Below are 21417 nucleotides of genomic sequence, written 5' to 3' on the forward strand. Positions count from 1 at the left end.
AAACTCAGCAAGGATTGTTCTTGCTCCGGCTATAACTTATGGATATTCGGCAGCGTTGCCACAACCGCAGAATAGCTTCGCTCGCATCTTTCTCCGCCGCCATTACTGAACTACAACTCAAACTAGTGCACGACATCAACTTCATCGTTCTCAGCCACTCCCTCTGTTCGCTGATTGGACCTACCAAAAAATTGTTTCTGAAAACCGACTGATGCACTGAAATCCCAGACCTAGTACAGAAGCAAAATCCAAATTGAGCGGAAGTACATAGGAGGGCAGAGCCAGGCTAGTCAGTCATGGCCGATCAAGCGATGTTTGCTTACTTTACTTTATTTATAATTAAACTTAGTCTTTCCGTTAGTGAAGAGGCGTACTAAAACCTTTTCTTCAACACATTTTTTATTCAATTAAACTGTTTGGTCCGGATTTTAGCATTGTCGAAACTGAAGGTGTCAGAATAATTACAAAACAAGCGTCAAAGTTGTCGTGTGTGAGTCTGGCCAATCATGAAATAGCTGTGTCGTCATTAGAACCCGTGCAGTTGCTCTTCAGAAAATGCGCTCGGTTACACAGCCGGTGTTGTCGCCCAACTGGTTTCCACGCTAACTGGTTCCCCAGCTGTGCGTTCACATATCAGTCTTCCTCTATCACCTGATTCGTCACAAATTCACAAACATATTACTGGCGATTTTCAAGTCGGATCGCATATTTGCTGCAGCGAATATGAAAGTATGAAAGTATAGGCTACGTGCGCACTACATTACATCCATTCACGACAAAATAAATGGAGACAAAATAAAACATTTGCAGGCTCGCATGAAGTGGGATTCGATCACACTAGAGCAAAAACACGTATTACACCAAGGCACATTGCTTTACACTGCGAGCTATTCTAGCTCATAAAAGATCAGCTAAATCGTTACGTATTTATTAACTACGTTGGCCTTCAGGAAACATCTTGTTTTGGCTTATTCTAAAACAACTGCTTCCCATAGACACTACCCGAATGTAGGCTACTAATCACGTATTTGGGGTTGTTTCAAGGCTGTAGCCGTATTTTCTACGACATCACAGCTCCTTCTGACACCACATTAAAAATTCGTACAAAGAACGTCGCATGACACTTGACAAAAAGACTAACGAGAATTCATTGTTTCAAGTCAGCTGCCTGCAGCCGGCTGCGGTGCTGCATGAAGTCAGTCAATGTCAGTCCTGCAGGAGTATTAACCTATTTGTATTCTAATACACCTAGAACTTATTCATAGCTAGCATGTGTTTCTTTAGCATTCCCGCTCATTACACCACTCGCAGACGTAGACGTAGATATGTCACAAAATATATACTTTCCACTTCTAATCTTAGCTACCTACCCAGATCTTCTCCACCTGCCCTCCCTCTTTCTATAGGGCTCTGGAACTGCCAGTCTGCTGTGAACAAGGCAGACTTCATCCCGGCGTTTGCATCTCATGCTTCTCTTCATGCCCTTGCGCTGACAGAGACATGGATCCGCCCAGAGAACACTGCAACTCCAGCTGCTCTCTCCGTCAACCACTCGTTCTCTCACTCACCTCGCTCATCCGGGCGAGGTGGTGGGACAGGTTTGCTTCTCTCCCCACGTATTAAATACACATCCACCTCACTCTGTTACTGCCAAATCATTTGAACACCATTATGTGATGCTAACTGATCCTATCAAAGCATTTTTAGTTGTCCTCTATCGCCCACCAGGGCCGCTAGCTGACTTTATGGAGGAGCTGGACATGCTCCTCAGCGTCCTCCCGGATGATGGAACGCCGCTGATACTCCTTGGGGAACATCCACCTTCAACATCCACCTTGAAAGAACGCAGGCTGTCGCCTTCAAGTTGCTTCTGACTTCCTTCGACTTTGAAGCTGCTGAACACACCGGCGACCCACAAGGCAGGAAAGCAGCTCGATCTCATCCTGACACGTAACTGTATCACTGACTTAACCTCTGTAACCCGACTCAGTGTTTCCTCTAGGATTTCTTTTTAGCAGTGGGGGCAGGTTTGTCCGAACCCCCCGCTCCCCACCAAAACAAAGTTCGAACCCTAACCCTATATTTCGGAGCAGGTTAATGTAATATTCTAATAGCTAATGTAATATTGGACATATTTTGGTCCTATTTACCCTAAAGCAATAAGGTTAGGATACTTAGAGACCTTCCACTCATAAAATATGTTCTAAATGGCATAAATGCTGCCAATTAATAGACGTAACAACTTAATGTAAATGGTCAGTAGCCTATAGACCAATTATTTGTTTGTAAACATTCGGGATGCGCGCGCAGCATGGTGGCAGAAAACCGGGAAAATATAGCCTTTATAACGGCTCGAGAATTACACGGATTATACAAATAGTTCAATTTAAAAAGACCAAAAAGGTCGAGGACAGCCTGTAAGAGAGAAAGCGATTCCCCATTGATCTGTCACATCAGAATTTTGATTTGGGGCACGAAAGTCTTTAAATTTGAGTGAGAATGTCGCCCGGTAGACCGCACAGTATTAGGCGGCAGCTATGTCTTCACTTCATGTCACAAGGTTCATAATTATACAGTTTTACAGTCAAATCTACACAAAAAAAGTCGAGCAGGGAAGCTTTCAAGAGATATGGGAAATATTCTTTTTGCACTTAAAATAGAAACGTGAGCAAAGGCAGCAATCGCTATCGAATCAACAGACGTGCAATTTACTGTAGCTAGCAGGGGAAGAATACAAACAACGAAAATCACCAGTTAACTTAATTTAAATTAGCAAGAACTATAGACTAATACAATAACAGGCTTAAATGAACTGACAACACAAGTTATACGATTTACGCTACAGTTCTCAGGGACGCACACACGCAATCTCAACTGCGGTGTGAAGCGCGTGTCCGTGCTATTCTCCGACATGCACTCTAAAAATCACTGCTGATAGACGTCCTAAAAAATTTGACAGCCGTATTTCTGATACCGTGGCGGCAGAAATTTAGTAAACATAGAGGAAACACTGCGACTACACACTTCTGATCATTCCTTTATCCAATTTTCTGTCTCTCTCCCTCCAACCCCTACTACCTCCCATCCCCTCGTAACTTTCCGCCGCAACATCCGCTCCCTATCCCCCTCCCATTTCTCCTCCATTGTAACATCCTCCCTCCCTCCCATTGACGAGTCCATGTCCCACCCCACCGACACTGCCACTAACACCCTGTTATCCACATTACTGCATCACTCGACACTCTCTGTCCCCTCCTGCCCGTGGCTCACGGATGTTATTCGTGAAGAACGGTCCATCCTTCGGGCAGCTGAGAGGAGATGGCGCAAGTCCAAAGACGGTCTGGACCTTGATAAGTATCACTCCCTCCTCAAATCCTTCTCTGCCCGCATAACTGATGCTAAATGTAAAACCCACTACTTTCTGAACAAAATTAACTCTGCCTCAAACCCTCACAAACTTTTCTCTACCTTCTCCACCCTTATTAACCCCCCCCCCCACCCTTCTTAACCCCCCCCTCCACCCTGACAGCAGACGACTTCTCCTCCTTCTTTGAGAAAAAAGTTGCTGACATTAGCAGTCGGTTCCCTGAACCCACCTTTCCTACCCACTCACCCTCTATGACTGACCCAACTAAATGTCTAAACTCTTTCTCTCCCCTGTCAGAGGCAGAGATCTCTGACCTCATTCTCTCTCATCGCCCCACCTCCTGTCCCCTTGATCCAGTCCCCTCCCCTCTCTTTCAAACCATCTCTCCCTCCATCATAACTTTTCTTCTCCATGTCCTTAACTCTTCTCTTACTTCCGGCACTTTCCCCTCTGTCTTCAAACGGGCCAGAGTTAGTCCTCTACTCAAAAATCCCTCCCTTAATCCAGCCGTCCTCCAGAACTACAGACCAGTATCACTGCTACCCTTCTTTTCTAAAACAATTGAACGCGCTGTATCTAACCAGCTGTCAAACTTTCTCTCAGAACAACCTGCTTGACCCCAACCAATCGGGCTTCAAGACTGGCCACTCCACAGAAACCGCCCTCCTGTCAGTCACCACTGCCCTCCAGTCTGCCAGAGCGGCTTCAAGGTCATCCGTCATCATTCTGCTGGACCTCTCTGCAGCATTTGATACGGTTAACCATCAAATCCTGCTCGCCAAACTCCCTGAGATGGGCATCACTGGATCTGCACTTCAGTGGATGTCATCCTACCTGTCGGGAAGATCCGACCAAGTCTCCTGGGGAGGCAAAGTGCCAGCTCTCCACTGGTGTCCCACAGGGCTCCGTCCTTGGAACCCTCCTCTTCTCCCTGTACACCACCTCGCTTGGACCAATCATCACCTCCCATGTCTTCTCCTACCACTGCTATGCTGACGACACGCAGCTGTACCTGTCGTTCCCCACGACTGATCCTGGGATCTCAGCTAAGATCGAGGCCTGCCTCACAGACATCTCCGCCTGGATGACCAAGCACCACCTCCAGCTGAACCTAGCCAAAACAGAACTCCTCATCATCCCGGCCAAACCCTCCATCTCCCACGATCTCTCAATCACCCTGGGATCGGCGACGGTGACCCCTTCATCCTCTGCCAGGAACCTCGGGGTGACCATGGATGACGAGCTCTCCCTCACAGCCCACATTGCTGCGCTCTCCCGGTCGTGTAGATTCACCCTCTACAACATCTGGAAGATCAGGAGATACCTATCTGAGCATTCCAACCAGCTGCTAGTCCAAGCACTTGTCCTCTCCAAGTTGGACGACTGCAACTCGCTGCTCGCCGGTCTCCCAGCATGCGCAACCCGCCCTCTCCAGAGGATTCAGAATGCGGCAGCCCGTCTGGTCTTCAATCTACCCAGACGCTCCCATGTTACCCCGCTCCTAATCTCCCTCCACTGGCTTCCCATCATGGCCCGTATCAGATTCAAGACTCCTTCCGAGCGGTGAACGGGACTGCACCCCGACTACATCAAGTCTCTCCTCCAGCCTTACACCCCCACCCGCCACCTACGGTCTTCTTCCGACAACCGTCTGGTGGTCCCACCGCTGTGGAAGAAATTGGGATTTCCTGTGTGCTTACATTATTCACTAATCAATAGAACTAGTCATTGGATACTAGTTAGTACGTTGTCATGTAAGCTTGCTATTAATAGAGTATATTGTGTCTGTGTCAGGGTTAATAGATGTTCGGGTCAGGAGAAAGTACTGGCTAAACGTTCCTTGTCATGACTACAAGGATAGACTCCAACTATGAACTCTCTAGTCTGAGAGTTGTCATGTGTTGGGAGCTGTGAATCTCTTTCTCTGAGACTGTTGAAACGTCATTACTGCCTGACTGTCACAATCTATGTTTACATTCTTGTGCCCTATAAAAGACGGTCCTCCGGCTTTCAGAGCTGAGAGAGACATGATTGAGACCTAAGCCTGGTGTTGTGTTGTCATTTTATTGTCAGAGGTCTGGTTTTCTCTCCCAATCTGCAGATTGATAATACTTATTAAAATCCAGAACTCAACTGAACGTAGTCACTCTGTTTATAAAGAGACGAACAAAACGCTTTCTTCATCAATTGGCGTTGTCGAGCAGCAGCATTGCAGAACCAGATCCAGGAAGGCACTTCACCCTACTTGCCTCGGGGGAATGTCCCTGTACTTACTGTGAGTCGCTCTGGATAAGAGCGTCTGCTAAATGTAAATGTAAAAGGTAAGGGGATCCTTTTCCAAAACCCCATTCACGGACTGCTTTATGCTTGGTCCGCCTTCTGTCCCTCTGTGATGCTGGTAACGTAAACAATTTAAGAACCTTTTATTGTGACGTTCAGTTGGGAGCCTGGTCTTAGCAGACCAGAGTTTGCTAGGCTAGGAAGATAATATTAGAGTTTTGGTTTAGTAAATTTGGGTCATTAATTGACTTGCTATTTTTACTTTGTCTTGGTCAGAGTTGGCAAACTCTGATAGCGTACAAGAACTCTGGTCACGTGAAGTATTGAAAAGGTATGTAAAACAATCTGTGTTCTTGATCTGAGGCAAAGGATCTGTTAAGAGAATACGTCCCATACTCTTGATCTGGGGAAAAGGATCTGTTAACAGAGAGTATGGTTTTACAGATACAGACCAGGGGTGAACCAAACAAGGAAAGGTATGTGTTACTTTTAAAATGCATGTTTACAGCTGAAAACTTTAGTTGAACAGAGATCTTATGTTGGTTTGAATTGTATTAAGTTTAATTGAATTGTATTAAGTTTTGTTTTGGGCTTTTCTCTTTTGAACAGAGATCTTATTGGGACTTTAATTTTGGTTTGAATTGTAACTGCATTAAGTTTTGGGCTTTTTCTTAAGACCAAGCACAGTAGGTGGGCGGTCATAATGTATTAGAGTCAAAGGCTTTATGCAAGAGACCAACCTTTAAGGGTAAAGTGGTTTTAAACAAGTGAGGGATACTTTGACAATGTAAAGGGACAGTTAGGATTTTAACTGACAAACTTGGCATTAAATGATCAGCGAGGGACACAATAAAATACTAAGGGAAAGATAGACTGGCAGTTTATTCATTAACTCGTCTCTCGCAAGCATGAATTGTGGTTATTTTAATAATTTCAACGGAGTTGAAATTATTGTATGCGCGTTCCTAAAAAGTTGAGCCTTTGTATGTGCGTCCCATGATCGAGCGCCCGGAAGGCGAGGATAGTTTGGATTGAAAAGGCCATATTTGTAGTTCACTACCACATGATATTGTAGTTCTTTTATTCTTCAATATTGTGACCGTTTTACAGTGCTATGTGATGAGACGATGTGGCATTGTCTATCTTGAGAAAATACGGTCAGATCAAGCTAAAATAGATTCTGATAGAGAAGCTAGGAATGAGCCGGAGCGTCTTGAAAGACGGAGACAAGATGAACAGAAAAGTGAGCTAGAACGTTTTGAGCGAGACAAACAAGAGGCTGCTAGAATTGAACTAGAGCAGTTTGAGAGACAGAGCATCCGGGAGTCATTGTTAAAACATGATCAGACTGACTAAAGTCATAAAGTGAGGGAACTCGAGACATTGCTTGAACATGCTAACATGAAGTTGCTTGAACAGACTAACAGTGCCAAAACGAATTGTGAGAAGTCAGTAGTTGTGAAACAGGCTGACGGTAGCGCTAATTCTCAAGGGAAACGAGAGACTACCTAAGATTTGAAGCCTATTTACAGACGATGAAGATGATGTTGTTGCGATAGCTGTGGCTATGCAGAGGAGAGCCAGAGACAGGGAAAATGCAGTGTTAGTGGAAGCAGCGGGTCAAGTGCAGCCAGCACAGAACCTGCAAGAGAAGGTTGAGGTTCATACCACAGAAAATATGATTGGTGAGGTTAGTCAGGAAGGCCTAAGAACAGAAGAAGCACTACTGCTTATGAGGTTGGGGAAAGGGTTCAGGTCAATCAACCAGAGAAAGAGATACCCCAACCATGAAAGGCCTGTAACTATCAGTTGAACCCCCAGGTATCAATGAACCCTATGTGTGCATATCCATGTCCTGATGTATGACAGCCTAAGTACCTTTATCGCCCATGGTCAGTGACTGAGCTGAGGGAGCTAGGAAAGGGATTTCCTGACATGAGAGGACTCAGCAACATTTCTAAGAGATTTGCAAATAGTTATCAATGCCATACATACTTTTATTGATTTGAATCAAGGGTTAGAGGTTGCACTCCAGCCCAGTGTGTTGAGAAATAGATTCCTGATGGTGTTTAATGACAGTAATACCGAAGGGGTGTTGCTTGACTGGAGCAAAGTGTATGATCGCAAACAGAGAAAAGATGAGGATCCTACTGATTAACTGGAAAAACTTACTAGGATTTTTGAAAAACATTCTGGTTTTACAGCAGCTGCATCCCCATGCCACTTTGTAATGTGTTCATATGTGGATTGCTTCCTGAACTCCAGGTAAAAGTTAAGAAACAGGTTCTACATTGGGAGAACAAAACTGTTGATATGATTATGGATTATATCAAACATAATTGTACATTGATGCAGGAGAATGCAGAAAAGAAAGTTGAGAAATTAATGACATTGCAAATGAATGTCTTACGGAAAGAAAATAATATGTTTAAAGGAAAAAGGAGAGCCAGGAGCAGGCAGCAAGGGGAGTTAGAGATAGACAGGGATATGTGCATACTCTGTAAACAGATACGCCACAGGGCAGGTGATAGTCCAGGCACAGTATACAGAAAATAGTCAGTACCCTTCAGTCACATACTCCATACTACTGCACTCAACCGCTCCCGCTCAACGACACTCAGACAGTAAACAGCCACAATCAAAATAATAATAATCAAGAATAGGGGAGGCAGAGAGCTTCTCTTTTTCAAGTAAGACACAGAGCTACTAGGTTAGCCAGTTCAACAGTACACAGTACCCAAATCAATGAGATGATAGTGGTAGTTTCTGGGGTTCCTGTGGACACAACTGTCAGTTAGCTCTTATGGGTGGATAGATGGATCTTTGAAAGATGAACATGTATTTCTTTCAACTATGTAAAAGTAAATAACAAGTAAATCTGTTGGAAAGTAATTTGTTGTGCAAACTGAACCGAAATGAAATGCACTACTGACTTTTTCTTATCTATTCCTTAGGATAAAGAACACTTGGCCTAGCAATCCCATACACATCCCCCAGCAGTGGAATGCAGAGATTTTAGCGACCGCAGATGTGGCATTGCTAGAAGCTGGGCCTGAGCTACTGTGGTCCACACACGCTAATCATATTGGGCGCATTAAGAATGCTACCCAAGTTGTTATTATCATTGATTGTAGTACGACTCTTGAGAACCGTACCTCAGTATGCTAGTAATAGAGAAGTAGGGAAAGGTATTGTCCCAGTTATTAATGCTTTGTTGAAACAAGGAGTCATAGGTAGACTTAAGGTCAATTTGATCCTTTAAGGCTAAATAAAATACTTAGAAGTTTATTATGGGTTTTATAAGCAGGTAATGCCTGTGTTATACATCCTGTTGTGCCTAACCCTGTTACAATACTTACCAAGTAACCCTGTTACTTTCTTGCTCTGTGAAGGACTATTGTTTGCTTTCTTCTCTGTTCCCATTGCAGAAGAGAGCCAGTATCACATTAGTAGTCAGTATTACATTCACGTTTCGCCAGGTCCACTATACATTTCAGTTCTACCACAGGGGTACACCGAATCACCTACGTTGTTTAGTCAAGCATTACGAGAGGACCTCCAGGATGTCACCTTAGCACCCGGCTCTACTCTGGTGCAGTATATTGATTACCTTTTTGATATGTTCTAAGAATCTTGCCTCCTGCCAACAGGACACTATTGCTGTGTTACAGGCACTGGCTGAGAAGGGCCACAAGCCCTCAAAGGCAAAACTGCAGTTATGGTCTGAGGAGGTCAAGTATCTGGGCCATACACTCAAAGGTACAGAGTGTCTATTGACGCCTGATAGAGTGGAGGCCATCCGATGGATACCGAAGCCTAAAACACCAAAACAACTCAAGTCTTTCCTAGGTTCAGCCGGGTAGTGTCGTCAGTGGATCCTTGATTATGCCGTGTTGGCTAAACCTCTCTTTGATTTAATGAAGTGCCAGACTGATACTCACTTGTTGTGGAACACTGAAGCTGATAAATCATTTGTATCTCTCAAGCAGGCCTGGGCCCAGGTGCCAGCTCTCGATCTGCCAGAGTACACCAAGCCATTCACACTGTACTGCCACAAGGCCAAAGGGTTTGCCCAGGGTGTACTGACCCAGCAGCATGGTAATCTTAGGAGGCCTATCGCCTATGTGAGTTCTTCTTTAAATACTGTGGCAGCAGGTTCCCCCCCGTGCTTACGAGCAGGCTGTGTTGCGGAAACATGTGTGGAGGCAACTGCAGATATAGTGCTGGGGTCGCCCTTGGCAGTGATGGTTCCTCCCGCAGTAAGTGCTCTTCTGTTACGCACCAAAATTCAACACCTGTCAGCCACTAGAGCTACAAAGTATGAACTGATATTGTTGACTCAAAGTAACATTACGATCCATAGATGGTCCCCATTGAATCCAGCTTCATTGTTGCCCACCCCTGATGATGGTGAACCACATGACTGTGAGATGGTTGTCGATAAAGTGCTAACACCCAGACCTGATTTGTTTGACAAACCTATGGATAATGCTGAACTTGTGTTGTACGTAGATGGATATTCGTCCCGAGCATGGGATGGCTCCCTAAACTCCGGATATGCGGTCTGTACGGACAGTGAGACATTCGAATCTGGTAAACTGTCTCCACAATGCACTGCACAGCCGGCAGGGTTGTTTGCTTTGACAAGGGCATGTTGTTTGTCAGAAGGCAATGTTGTAAATATTCACACTGACTCGAGGTATGGATTTGGAGTTACTCACGATTTTGGTGCCATATGGCGAGAAAGAGGTTTCATTAACTCCTCAGGTGGAGGAATCAAGAATGGAAAGATGATGGATAATTTGTTGTCTACAATACTACTAGCGAGAAAGCTAGCTATTGTTAGGTGTGAGGCTCATACTAACAATACAGATTATGTTTCAAGAGGAAATGCTTGAGCTCATTTAGCAGCAAAGGCTGCGGCCAAATCCTCTGATGTGTCCCAGGTCTCTATATTTTGTGTCTCAGCAACCGGAAACACGCACTCCCTGTCTTCATGTTGTGGCGGACCTTCAAGCCGCTGCTGATAACACTGAGAGGGATGGTTGGTTATCTGTTGGCTGTGTGAAAGATTCTACGTGCATTGTTCCCTTGGTTGGCTCACATGGCGCACGGATGTGCCCATACGAGCAAGGGGGGTATGGTCTCAATAGTAAATACAGATTGGTTTGCTCCTGGTTTTTCCACAAAGGCTGAGCAACATTGTGCTCAGTGTCATACCTGCAAGCAGCATAATCCCAGAAAGGGACCAAAGAGAAGAGACGCAGCCCACCCGCCACCAAGTGGTCCTTTTATTCATTTACAAATTGATTTTATGCAGATGAACAAGTGTTGTAATTTTGAATATGTACTTGTAATTGTTGACATGTTCTCAAAATGGGTAGAAGCCTACCCATGTCAGAAAGTTGATGCTACCACGGTAGCCAAGATTCTCATTAGAGATGTGATCTGTAGATATGGGACCCCCACAAGACTGTCCAGTGATAGAGGTTCACATTTCACAGATCAAATTGTTCAGAAACTTTGTAAAGCGCTCCAGATCAACCAGCATTTCCACTGTCCCTACCACCCACAGTCTGCGGGGGCAGTGGAGAGGCAAATGGAACTTTGAAAAACAAACTAGCCAAGATATGTGAAGAGACTGGCCTAAAATGGCCTGATGCACTCCCACTAGCACTTATGGCCATGAGGTCCACTCCCCAGAGGAGGAATGGACTTTCCCCACACAAGATAGTTTTAGGGAGACCAATGAAATTGCCTGTCTCTCCCCCACTATCATTGAAACAGATGGATATCCACCAGATGAATGATACAATGTTAAACTTTTGTTTTGCCCTAACTACAGCAGCCAGGGTTGTGCATTCACAGGTGAAAGCTGCCCGCTGGGGAGCCATGTCATCCCTATCAACCGGGAGACTATGTGAAAGTGCACAAACGGAGGACTGCCCTCTCACCGAGATGGACCGGTCCATACCTTACCTTACCACCATACCATATCTCTTGGTGACTCACACAGCTGTGAAAGTGGAGGGTCTTCCGACATGGATTCATGCAACAGACTGCAAAATGGCCCCTCCACCGAACAAAACGGTGGAGGATCCCAACGGAGAGCCAGGGGCCGGTGGAGGAGCAGGTGCACCTCCAAATGGTGCCTGCTCCAACTTGTCATTTTGTCTCATCCCCACTGGGTTACTCCTCCAGGAGTACACCAAGGAGGGTGGAGACCCGTTTTGCAGCGGCTGATCCGGGTGCAGGTTCCAGTCCAGCGGACCGATTTGAGCCAGAACCAGGACCCCGCCATCCAGCACTCCAATCCAGGGGCACTGAGAAGGAGGTCCCAAAGAGCACCCACCCGGAGGTGTTGAAGACGTCGAAAGGTGAGTCACATGTGGAGAAAGCCAGAGAGGGGCTGCTGTTGCTACCATGCCTCTCTTCCCCATGTGTGATTCATGAGGCAGATGACAGCACCCAGACAGGAAACCAGAGAGAGGAGCCTGGAGAGGGGAAGACACTTTCAGTCTTCCTCCGGCCTCTACATGAAGCAGATGACAGCACCCAGAAGGGCGACGAGAGGATACTGTGGCGGAGGCCCTCGGTTGTTTCAAAGAAACCGAGGCCGCTGCCTGAGCTACGATGAGAGATGAGATCCAGACATACTGGACGCACAAGTCCACAGACATCGCATACATGAGCCACACCGAGAGTCACTATTGCACGCTCCCAATTATACTGACGTGAACATTGAGATTCATCATAAAGCACACATGAAGAACAATCTGTACAACAACACCTTACCGTGGACGTAAAAATGACTGGACGCAGCATTAGAGGGGACAGACCTTGCAGGGTTTGTGGTTAGAGTCCCAAGCATTCTGGAGGTTATCCAGGGATATCAGAATCAGAATCAGAATTTGGTTTATTCGCCATGTATGTTATACAAACACGGAATTTACTGTGGCAGGGAGGTGCAAAACACTAAACATATACAGATCTTAAATTAAGTAAAAGTACAAAAGTTTAACTATTTCTAAGAACTAAACAATCTAAGAATACAACAATTTAAATATAAAATCAAATATATATAAAAATAAGAATAATGAGCAGCGTGAATGGTCAACATAGTGCAATCGGATACTGAGATAAAGTGGCTTATGCATACTGAAATTTCCATTAGATGGACTTATAATAGTTAAATAAGTGAATGAATGTCAATGGGAGTCCTTGGCCTTGTTGAAGAGGCCAGTAGCAGATGGAAAGAAACTGTTCTTATGGCGTGAGGTTTTGGTCCTGATGGACCGCAGCCTTCTGCCAGAGGGGAGTAGCTGGAACAGGGAGTGACCAGGGAGGGAGGGGTCGGCCACAATCTTCCTCGCACGCCTCAGGGTCCTCGAGGTGTGCAGGTCCTCGAGGGTAGGCAGATTGCAGCCGACCACCTTCTCAGCAGTGCGGATGATACGCTGCAGTCTGCTCTTGTCCTTGGCAGTGGCAGCAGCGTACCAGACGGTGATGGAAGAGGTGAGGATGGACTCAATGATGGCTGTGTAGAAGTGCACCATCATTGTCTTTGGCAGGTTGAATTTCTTCAGCTGCCGTAGGAAGTACATCCTCTGTTGTGCTTTTTTGGTGAGGGAGCTAATGTTCAGTTCCCACTTGAGGTCCTGGGAGAGGATGGTGCCCAGGAAGCGGAAGGACTCCACAGTGTTGACTGGGGAGTCGCACAGGGTGATGGGGGTGAGTGGGGCTGTATTCTTCCTGAAGTCCACAACCATCTCCACTGTCTTAAGAGCATTGAGCTCCAAGTTGTTCTGGCTACACCAGGTCACCAGGTTGTCAGCTTCCCACCTATAGTCAGACTCATCCCCGTCAGAGATGAGCCCAATGAGGGTGGTGTTGTCCGCAAACTTCAGAAGTTTGACAGACGGATGACTGGAGGTGCAGCTGTTGGTGTACAGGGAGAAGAGCAGAGGAGAAAGGATGCAGCCCTGAGGAGATCCGGTGCTGACGGACCGGGAGTCAGAGACTTGTGTTCCCAGCTTAACGCACTGCTTCCTGTCAGACAGGAAGTCTGTGATCCACCTGCAGGTGGAGTCGGGCACGTTCAGCTGGGAGAGCTTGTCCTGATATCTGTCCCTCTGTCAATGGCTGATATGTGTAAGGTCAAGAAGTTGTGTAGGGTTGGATGTGACAAATGTGACTGTTCTGTCGAACGAGTCAGTCATCTCTTGAATATGCCCCACCTGCATGGTTATGTGTATGGCACAGTGGTACAGTGAGAGTGTTGGAAAAAATACATGCAACGATACGGTTTCCATGTATGCTCACACTCTACTGGATGATTTGTAAGTTCAATTGTATCTGAGTTCAATGTTACTTGTCCTGTATACCATTTGGGCGGGTGACATAAATTCCTGATGTTGCTGACTATGCTATTCCTACACCTTTAGCATACTACAGAATATGTAGTATATGGTTGATTAATTGTTTAAATAATTATGGGAAGGTATTTGGGAAAATACATGTAACCACACTGTGGTATGTATGCTAACAGCCTGTTGCATGATTTGCCTGTTGCAGATGGACCTGTAAGTATAAGGGCATCACCATTTTGGGTTCCTCGTGCAGCTAACAATGGCACCATGTGGGTATGTGGTAAGAGTGCTTATTATTTCCTGCCGGCCGACTGGTCAGGAAAAGAAGGCCACAAGAGAAGTATTATTAATGCAGATGCTAAGAAACTGGGATCACATCACGTGGATTCAATAGTACACAGTCACTTTTCACGTTTTCAGCTGCCATTCCACAGATAGAGATATTAGGAGCTTAGCAGTAGGGTTGGAGTCCATTGGTAATGAGACAGCCGACGCCTTAACTGCGGTTGCTTCTGAGATGAAGGCCAGGGGTTCGGGGTCATTCAACTCGACTATCATTCAAATAGGAATCACTGGATTGGGCATGTTAATAGTTGTTGTGCTGATTGTGGTTTGTGCTTGGAAGATGTGTACTGCCTGCTGTGTACAGTGCTGTGCAGTAGGCTCTCGTAAGGCTGCCAGTAAGATTATGGTAGCCCAAATCAAGCCACAGACAAAAGCAAGCAAGACTGATGATTACTTTATTGCCCTGGGAATGATTGAAATGTCTGATATGTAATCTCAAGTACCAAGTGACTATTTTGCCAATGTAATAAAGATGGCCATTTGCCTCCTTCTATTTTCCAACTGATATACAATGCTGTATGCAATGTGAATAGATCTGTCCTTGACCACAGATCAGTTAACAATAATTAAAGATGGTTACTTTATTACTTTTTATACTGTTTGAAATACTCTGAATTTAATGAACAGTGTTTGACCTATACCCTGCTGTGTTGAGCTCACGAGAGCATGACCAGTGGTTATGTCCAGCAGAGAAATATGCCTATATTTTAGAATCATTGATAAACTGTCATTATACTGTTTTCTTATGAAGTGAATAGTTATACGCTAGTTCTTTTGTAAGGTCCTAGGGGGTGCCTGTGTTACTAGGATGAATCAGAGGTCACAATATCACCAAAGTGTATAATGCCATGCAACTTTGAACGAGGAAAATAGAGGGAGTCAGATGGCTGAGCGGTGAGGGAGTCGGACTAGTAATCTGAAGGTTGCCAGTTCGATTCCCAGCCGTGCAAAATGATGTTGTGTCCTTGGGCAAGGCACTTCACCCTACTTGCTTCGGGGGGAATGTCCCTGTACTAACTGTAAGTCGCTCTGGATAAGAGCGTCTGCTAAATGACTAAATGTAAATGTAAGGAGCGTTAAGTTCATTTCTAGGAGCCATTCACTTCATTGACTATGTACTTTTTCACCTGATTGGGTACTATCTAATACTTCTTCAAATCCTATAATCATGTATGCTGTGCTGAGTAGTAACAGATTAAGTATTGTTTGATTGTTAAGGTTTTGAAATGTTATGAAACTTGTGAAATGTAAGGCACTACAGCAGGCCCCAGATAAACAGTTGATAAATGTTTGTTGGGTTGACGTTAAACGTCAAAAGGGGGGACTGTGGAAGAAATTGGGATTTCCTGTGTGCTTAAATTATTCACTAATCAATAGAACTAGTCATTGGATACTAGTTAGTACGTTCTCATGTAAGCTTACTATTAATAGAGTATATTGTGTCTGTGTCAGGGTTAATAGATGTTCGGGTCAGGAGAAAGTACTGGCTAAACGTTCCTTGTCATGACTACAAGGATAGACTCCAACTATGAACTCTCTAGTCTGAGAGTTGTCATGTGTTGGGAGCAGTGAATCTCTTTCTCTGAGACTGTTGAAACGTCATTACTGCCTGACTGTCACAATCTATGTTTACATTCTTGTGCCCTATAAAAGATGGTCCTCCGGCTTTCAGAGCTGAGAGAGACAAGATTGAGACCTAAACCTGGTGTCATGTTGTCATTTTATTGTCAGAGGTCTGGTTTTCTCTCCCAATCTGCAGATTGATAATACTTATTAAAATCCAGAACTCAACTGAACTTAGTCACTCCATTTATGAAGAGACGGACAAAACACTTTCTTCATCACCGCTCGAGAGCACCCGGTCCCAACACAAGCTCTTCTCCTGTCCGGCCCCCCAATGGTGGAATCAACTCCCCACCTTCATCAGGGACACTGACTGTCTCCCCACCTTCAAGAAAAGGCTCAAGACGCACTTGTTCCGGGAGTACAACGGCACTTAGGAATGATTGGCTGGACCTGATGTTAGTTTCCCCCAGGATCACAATGACTCTTATTGAGAGTCTTGTTGCTCTTGTTGGTTTGTTGTAACTGTCTTAAAATTATTGTACTCGCTGTAATATATATTATTGTTGCTTGCTTTTTCCACAGGTATACTCTTGCACTTTTGAGGTTCTTGCTGTTTAATTGTAACTTGTCTAACTACATGCTCTTATTGTTCTTCCCTCTGGGACTTATTTGGTTTCACAATGTATGCTTCATGTTTGGCTACCCGCAATGTTTGGGGCTATCTCGTTGTTATGATCAGTGACCAGTCTAGACACAGGTCGGTAATTATTCAGGCAAGTTTGATCCAGGGACGAATTTATAATTGACTGGATACTAAGTCCAAGCGATGTAAAAGATTAGGGGTGGGGTAAAAAAAATCGATTCATATTTGAATCACGATTTAGCGATTCAGATAGATTCATAAATTTATGTGAATATTTTTTTTTAATGTTTTTCAAAAAATCTTGAATCGTTTTTTAATCGAATCGTGACCCCAAGAATTGATTAGAATCGTGAGGTACCAAAAGATTCCCACCCCTATAAAAGATGATTTTATAATCGCTGGGACAATATCATGAGGAGAGGAGGACGGCCTCATACCACTAACCATGTCACGAAGAGCAGGAAGAGAAACATGTTCGAAACTAGAAAGAACATTAGAAACAGCAACCAAAGGCAAAACATTAACCTAGGAAACAAAAGTCTGCCATGATTGATTTTTCAGTTATTTTCTGTGGTTTTGCTTTGGTTTCTTTTTAAACCACAGAACTATAAAGGTCCTCAAATCACTCATTTACCTTGAGGTCAGAATGCTGAATTTACTTTGATATCATGAATCCATTATTAATGGTTGGCAAGTGAAAACAAGTGAACTTGGATTAACTCAATTAACCATAACAAAAAAAAGTGCAGTAGTCAACATTATAAGTGTCAGTTTGTCAAGTTGTAAAACCAGATTTTTGTCTACCGGATTTCAAGGATTTTTGGTGATCACACTCACATACACAAACTGATTGCCATTTTATATATAATGGCATACCGAAGTAGCTTATACAGAATGTAAGAGGGTTTATTATATTTGAAATGTATTTCATCCCAACAACCACTTCTGTTAAAGAATGTGGGTTTTATCTCCAGGCTGTTGTATCTAGCCCATAGACTCTTCTTTAGAAGGTAGCTGAGCCTCTGGCTGCTGGAAGGAGTCTAGCCTCTTCTGGGTAACCTCACGGAGGAGCACTGAAACAGACACTGAGAGTGAGGACAGACAGTCATTGTATCTTACTGTTGCACTACTACTAATGACCATCTAGACAATGACCAGCAGTCTATTGGTTTTCAGGTGAAAGGAATTCATTTGTTAGAAGAGATAAACCACAACCACTGCAAATTAAACGCCAACCACTAGATGGAGCTGTAAAAACCATGAATTGACAATAATAAGATCAATGCATTGGCATTATAAATCCGTAGGACTTAATGTTCTGATGTTGGAAAGAAAAATATGTCCTAATCTTTGTTCCTAATGCCTTCCTTACTGTCAAGAACGGTTCGTGCCACGTATCTCTTCTCAATAGTTCTGGTGACCTCTGTAAAGAGCCATGGGAGGAACCTAGTCTCAATATCTGGGGGAGAGGGAGGACAAAGTACACAAAAATCACAGATGCATTCTCAAGAAAAACGTGATGGATATGCACTTGTAAACATAAGGAAAGTGTGATATAAATACACTTCTGATCCTTGTTCTTCTCCTGTACTTTGTACTCAATGCACTATTTGTAGATCACGTTGGATAAAAGTGTCAACTAACTGAATAATATGTCAATATGTCCTGACATTAATGTTTCGCAAATCCTAGTTTACCCATCTGATTTAGAGCTGGGCAGCCCTTGTCCTATATTGTAATGTGAACTGTGTTTTTTTGCTTCAATATTTTGTGATTTCTTTGTGTGCCAAAATGCCTTATGTAAGTGATTGCTGAAGTGGAATGGAAGGTGGTGGAGGGCAGTTGCCCTCCCGGGAGGAGGGGGAGGGGGGAGCCGACCTCTCTCCACAGGGTCGTAGAAGTAGCCGTGGTCTCTAAGGGTGGTGTAGACGGATGGGAGGAGGTCAGCCAGGTACTGCTGGGCGAAGGCCCGGGATGCTATCTTCTCTGCCGTCTCCTTCTCCCTCTCCAGCACCTCCCTCTGCTGTGCCATCCTACGCTCCTGTGGTCAAAGAAAACAATTATTCAACCATGTGTGTGGGCCAATTAATGGAAGGCAACCAGAAAGTCAATAAATCAATCATAAAAAGTGACCGTATCATCAGCATCAAACGTGTACAGTAACGGCATAGGCTATATTTAACCCTTCACTCCCCCATTTATTCTCGTCAATGATCTCAGTGATGATTACGCAGCTGCGCTCTCCACCTAAAGGCCGATATATGCTTCTGTGTTTTTCGAAAAACGGACACATGGGAACGCCCTCGTCTCCGTGGAACGCCCTCTACGAGCTCTCCGTCAGCCCTCGGAGAGCTCGACGTGCACCTCCTGAATTTTTTAACTATCCGTCGTAATTTCGGAGAGCCCCGGAGAGCTACGGAGACACCCTTAGCTGTGATTGGTCAGTATTAAGAACCGCTTGCGTCAGGGGCGGGGTTGCCGTGATAAACAGGACGAACAGAATCCTTTGACCGCCATTGCTGTAAGTTTTCACAATTCATATTTCAGCTAAACAGTACATGTAAATCAGCATCTGAATTAAAATGTGACGAGAAATGGGCAGTGTAGTTGCTGAAAATGTGCGTATTTTATTGATGAAACGGCTAATTTGTAAATTTGCTCCGACTTCTCGATAACCTAGGTAAATAAACACTCCACGACGACTTACAAAAAACCGTTGCGCCACCTACTCTTCTGCCGGTGAATTGTTTTCAGCACCCACAGCCTACGGAGAACCATAAACGAAGTCTATCCGTCCGTATCCGTGCGTATCCGTGCGCCGGCCCATCCGTAAACGGAGACGCAGAAGCATATTTCGGCCTTTAGCCCTTCCAGAGTTTTCCGCAATCAAAGCATTGCTGCCGGTGGTGAACGGAACAAGCGTCCATAGACCCAAATCCCACTGAGACATAACTGTACATGTCAGGGCTGTCTGCCGGCGTGGTACCTTCTCCTCGCGGTGGCGTCTCTCCTGCTCCTCCAGTCGCTGCACCTCCACCAGCTCAGCGTTGCGGAGCTCCTGGAAGGCTCGCTGCTGCGCCCGCAGGCTGGCCAGCTCCTCCTCCTCCATCACTTCCAGCAGAGCCTGCTCCACCGTCTTCCCCACCAAAACCTCTAGCACCGGGCGGACCTCCATGTCAAAGTCAAACAGCTGCAAGCAAGGGCCCCCAGAAGAATTAGTTAAATTAATTGAATGCTGTATTGTTTAATAACATAACTCCTCACTTCTAATTGTGTGTGCGCTAGAAAAGCAATCAGCATTCATACACCTCTCCCTCCTCTATCTGTGTGGCCACGTCTTCGCCTGATTTGGCAGGAATGAAGAGGGGCGTCGCCGGTTTGTCCAGAAATGCATCAGTCTGGCACTCAACACTGGTATCTTCGACGGAATCGCTCAACTCCTCCAGGTACAGTTCTACATGACACAGGTAAAGACCTTCATAAGTTCTGGGTTGCTTCGCTCTCAAAAAGTTATATTATCGCATTACGTTATGCTGTCAAGTTGTCTTGTTGAAATTACTTTAGCTCTACTTAGAAGACTGTTAGGAGCCTGTAGTGTTTTACCTGTCTGTACGTCTATGTGCTTCCTTCCTTCTAGTGCCTCTGGAGTCCTGGGCCTGAACTGCTCCTTGGCCTGCTTCCGAGCAAAGGCTCTCCTTCTGGCCTCCTGCTGTCTCTGTATTTCTATAGGGTCAGGCTGCACAGTCTGTCAAAGACACACATAGTATTCAACTTCTCCTTTCCTTCTGTACAGTACTTCATACAGTTTCAGATTGATAGGCAGTGATTTTCAATACTGAGTGAGTACTCACAATCGGTATGATGTGTTGGGCATATGTGTTTCCCCTGACAACTCGACGATCATACATGATGTTTCCATAATTGGATTGTCCATCAGTTCTACATTGTATGAGAAAATGTTCTTCCATAAAGACAGTACAACTTCTTATTGCGACAGTGTCTTTGGTTTGACACACTTCTTGACAGTGAATAGCACGCTCGCTTAGCTGGCTAGCTAGTAACGTTATAGCTATATCTGCAGTCACATTCAGTCAGTGAAGGGAACACCTCTGTGTACTGCTTACTACTGTGCTGCACAAGCGTCACCTACTTACAGTAAGGCGCCAAACTCAACAGTCAATAACAACACTTGGGTTTAGTGACCCAGAGTAATTTCCTATTTAGGTTACACATTTGTCGTCTATCTACGATCTACAGGCTACGTCGTCAAACTTACTGCTCTGCTGCAGGCTCCCTGTATGTAGTGCGGTTTTGTACAGGCCTTGGACGACTGGAGAACGTGTATGTGCCGTTAGTTGGCTCCTTCTGAGGCTGTAAAACGGATGTCATTTTACTATTGTACTATTAAACACCTAAATATTGTACTCTATTGCCAAACATACATATACCACTGAAAATAAACTAAATACAGCTCGCTGAACTAATGTTAACATGACCATATGTGATTGAATACAAACGCAAAGTTGATGTTTGTCATGGCAACGGCACCCCGGAAACAAGGCATTGCATCACTTCCTTTGTTATTCGACATGCTCATAGAATGTTTAACAGGGGCAAGAGGCGAAACTCTGATGTTTTTTGGTAACAGCCACTAGGTAGCGCCAACAAACTTATATTGACAAGAAGTGAAAGCCAATAGAACGCTCCATTGCAACACCACTGTCCAGTAGCAGCGCTACCAGAGCCTGGCCACTCCCGGCTAAATTGGTCTCTTTCACCTTGTCGTTGAGAAATCTCAGATTTGATTGTAGTTTTTGCATGTTCAACATGGATTACACGTCAAAGGT

General features: G+C 44.8%; 1 protein-coding gene across 1 annotated transcript; it reads right to left on the bottom strand.

Moving 5' to 3' along the window:
- Positions 1–17213: 17213 nt before the first annotated feature.
- Positions 17214–21117, bottom strand: rsph3 (radial spoke head 3). The gene is made up of 8 exons (XM_062468523.1): positions 20847–21117; positions 20422–20509; positions 20174–20315; positions 19879–20024; positions 19557–19760; positions 18449–18611; positions 17943–18029; positions 17214–17643 (listed from the first exon to the last, which is right to left on the bottom strand). The coding sequence occupies exons 1-8, from the start codon at positions 20957–20959 to the stop codon at positions 17555–17557; spliced, it is 1032 nt and encodes a 343-aa protein (XP_062324507.1). The 5' UTR covers positions 20960–21117; the 3' UTR covers positions 17214–17554.
- Between the last annotated feature and the right edge of the window lie 300 nt (positions 21118–21417).

Source organism: Osmerus eperlanus, chromosome 8, assembly GCF_963692335.1.
Source record: "Osmerus eperlanus chromosome 8, fOsmEpe2.1, whole genome shotgun sequence".
In the NCBI taxonomy this organism is placed as follows: domain Eukaryota; kingdom Metazoa; phylum Chordata; class Actinopteri; order Osmeriformes; family Osmeridae; genus Osmerus; species Osmerus eperlanus.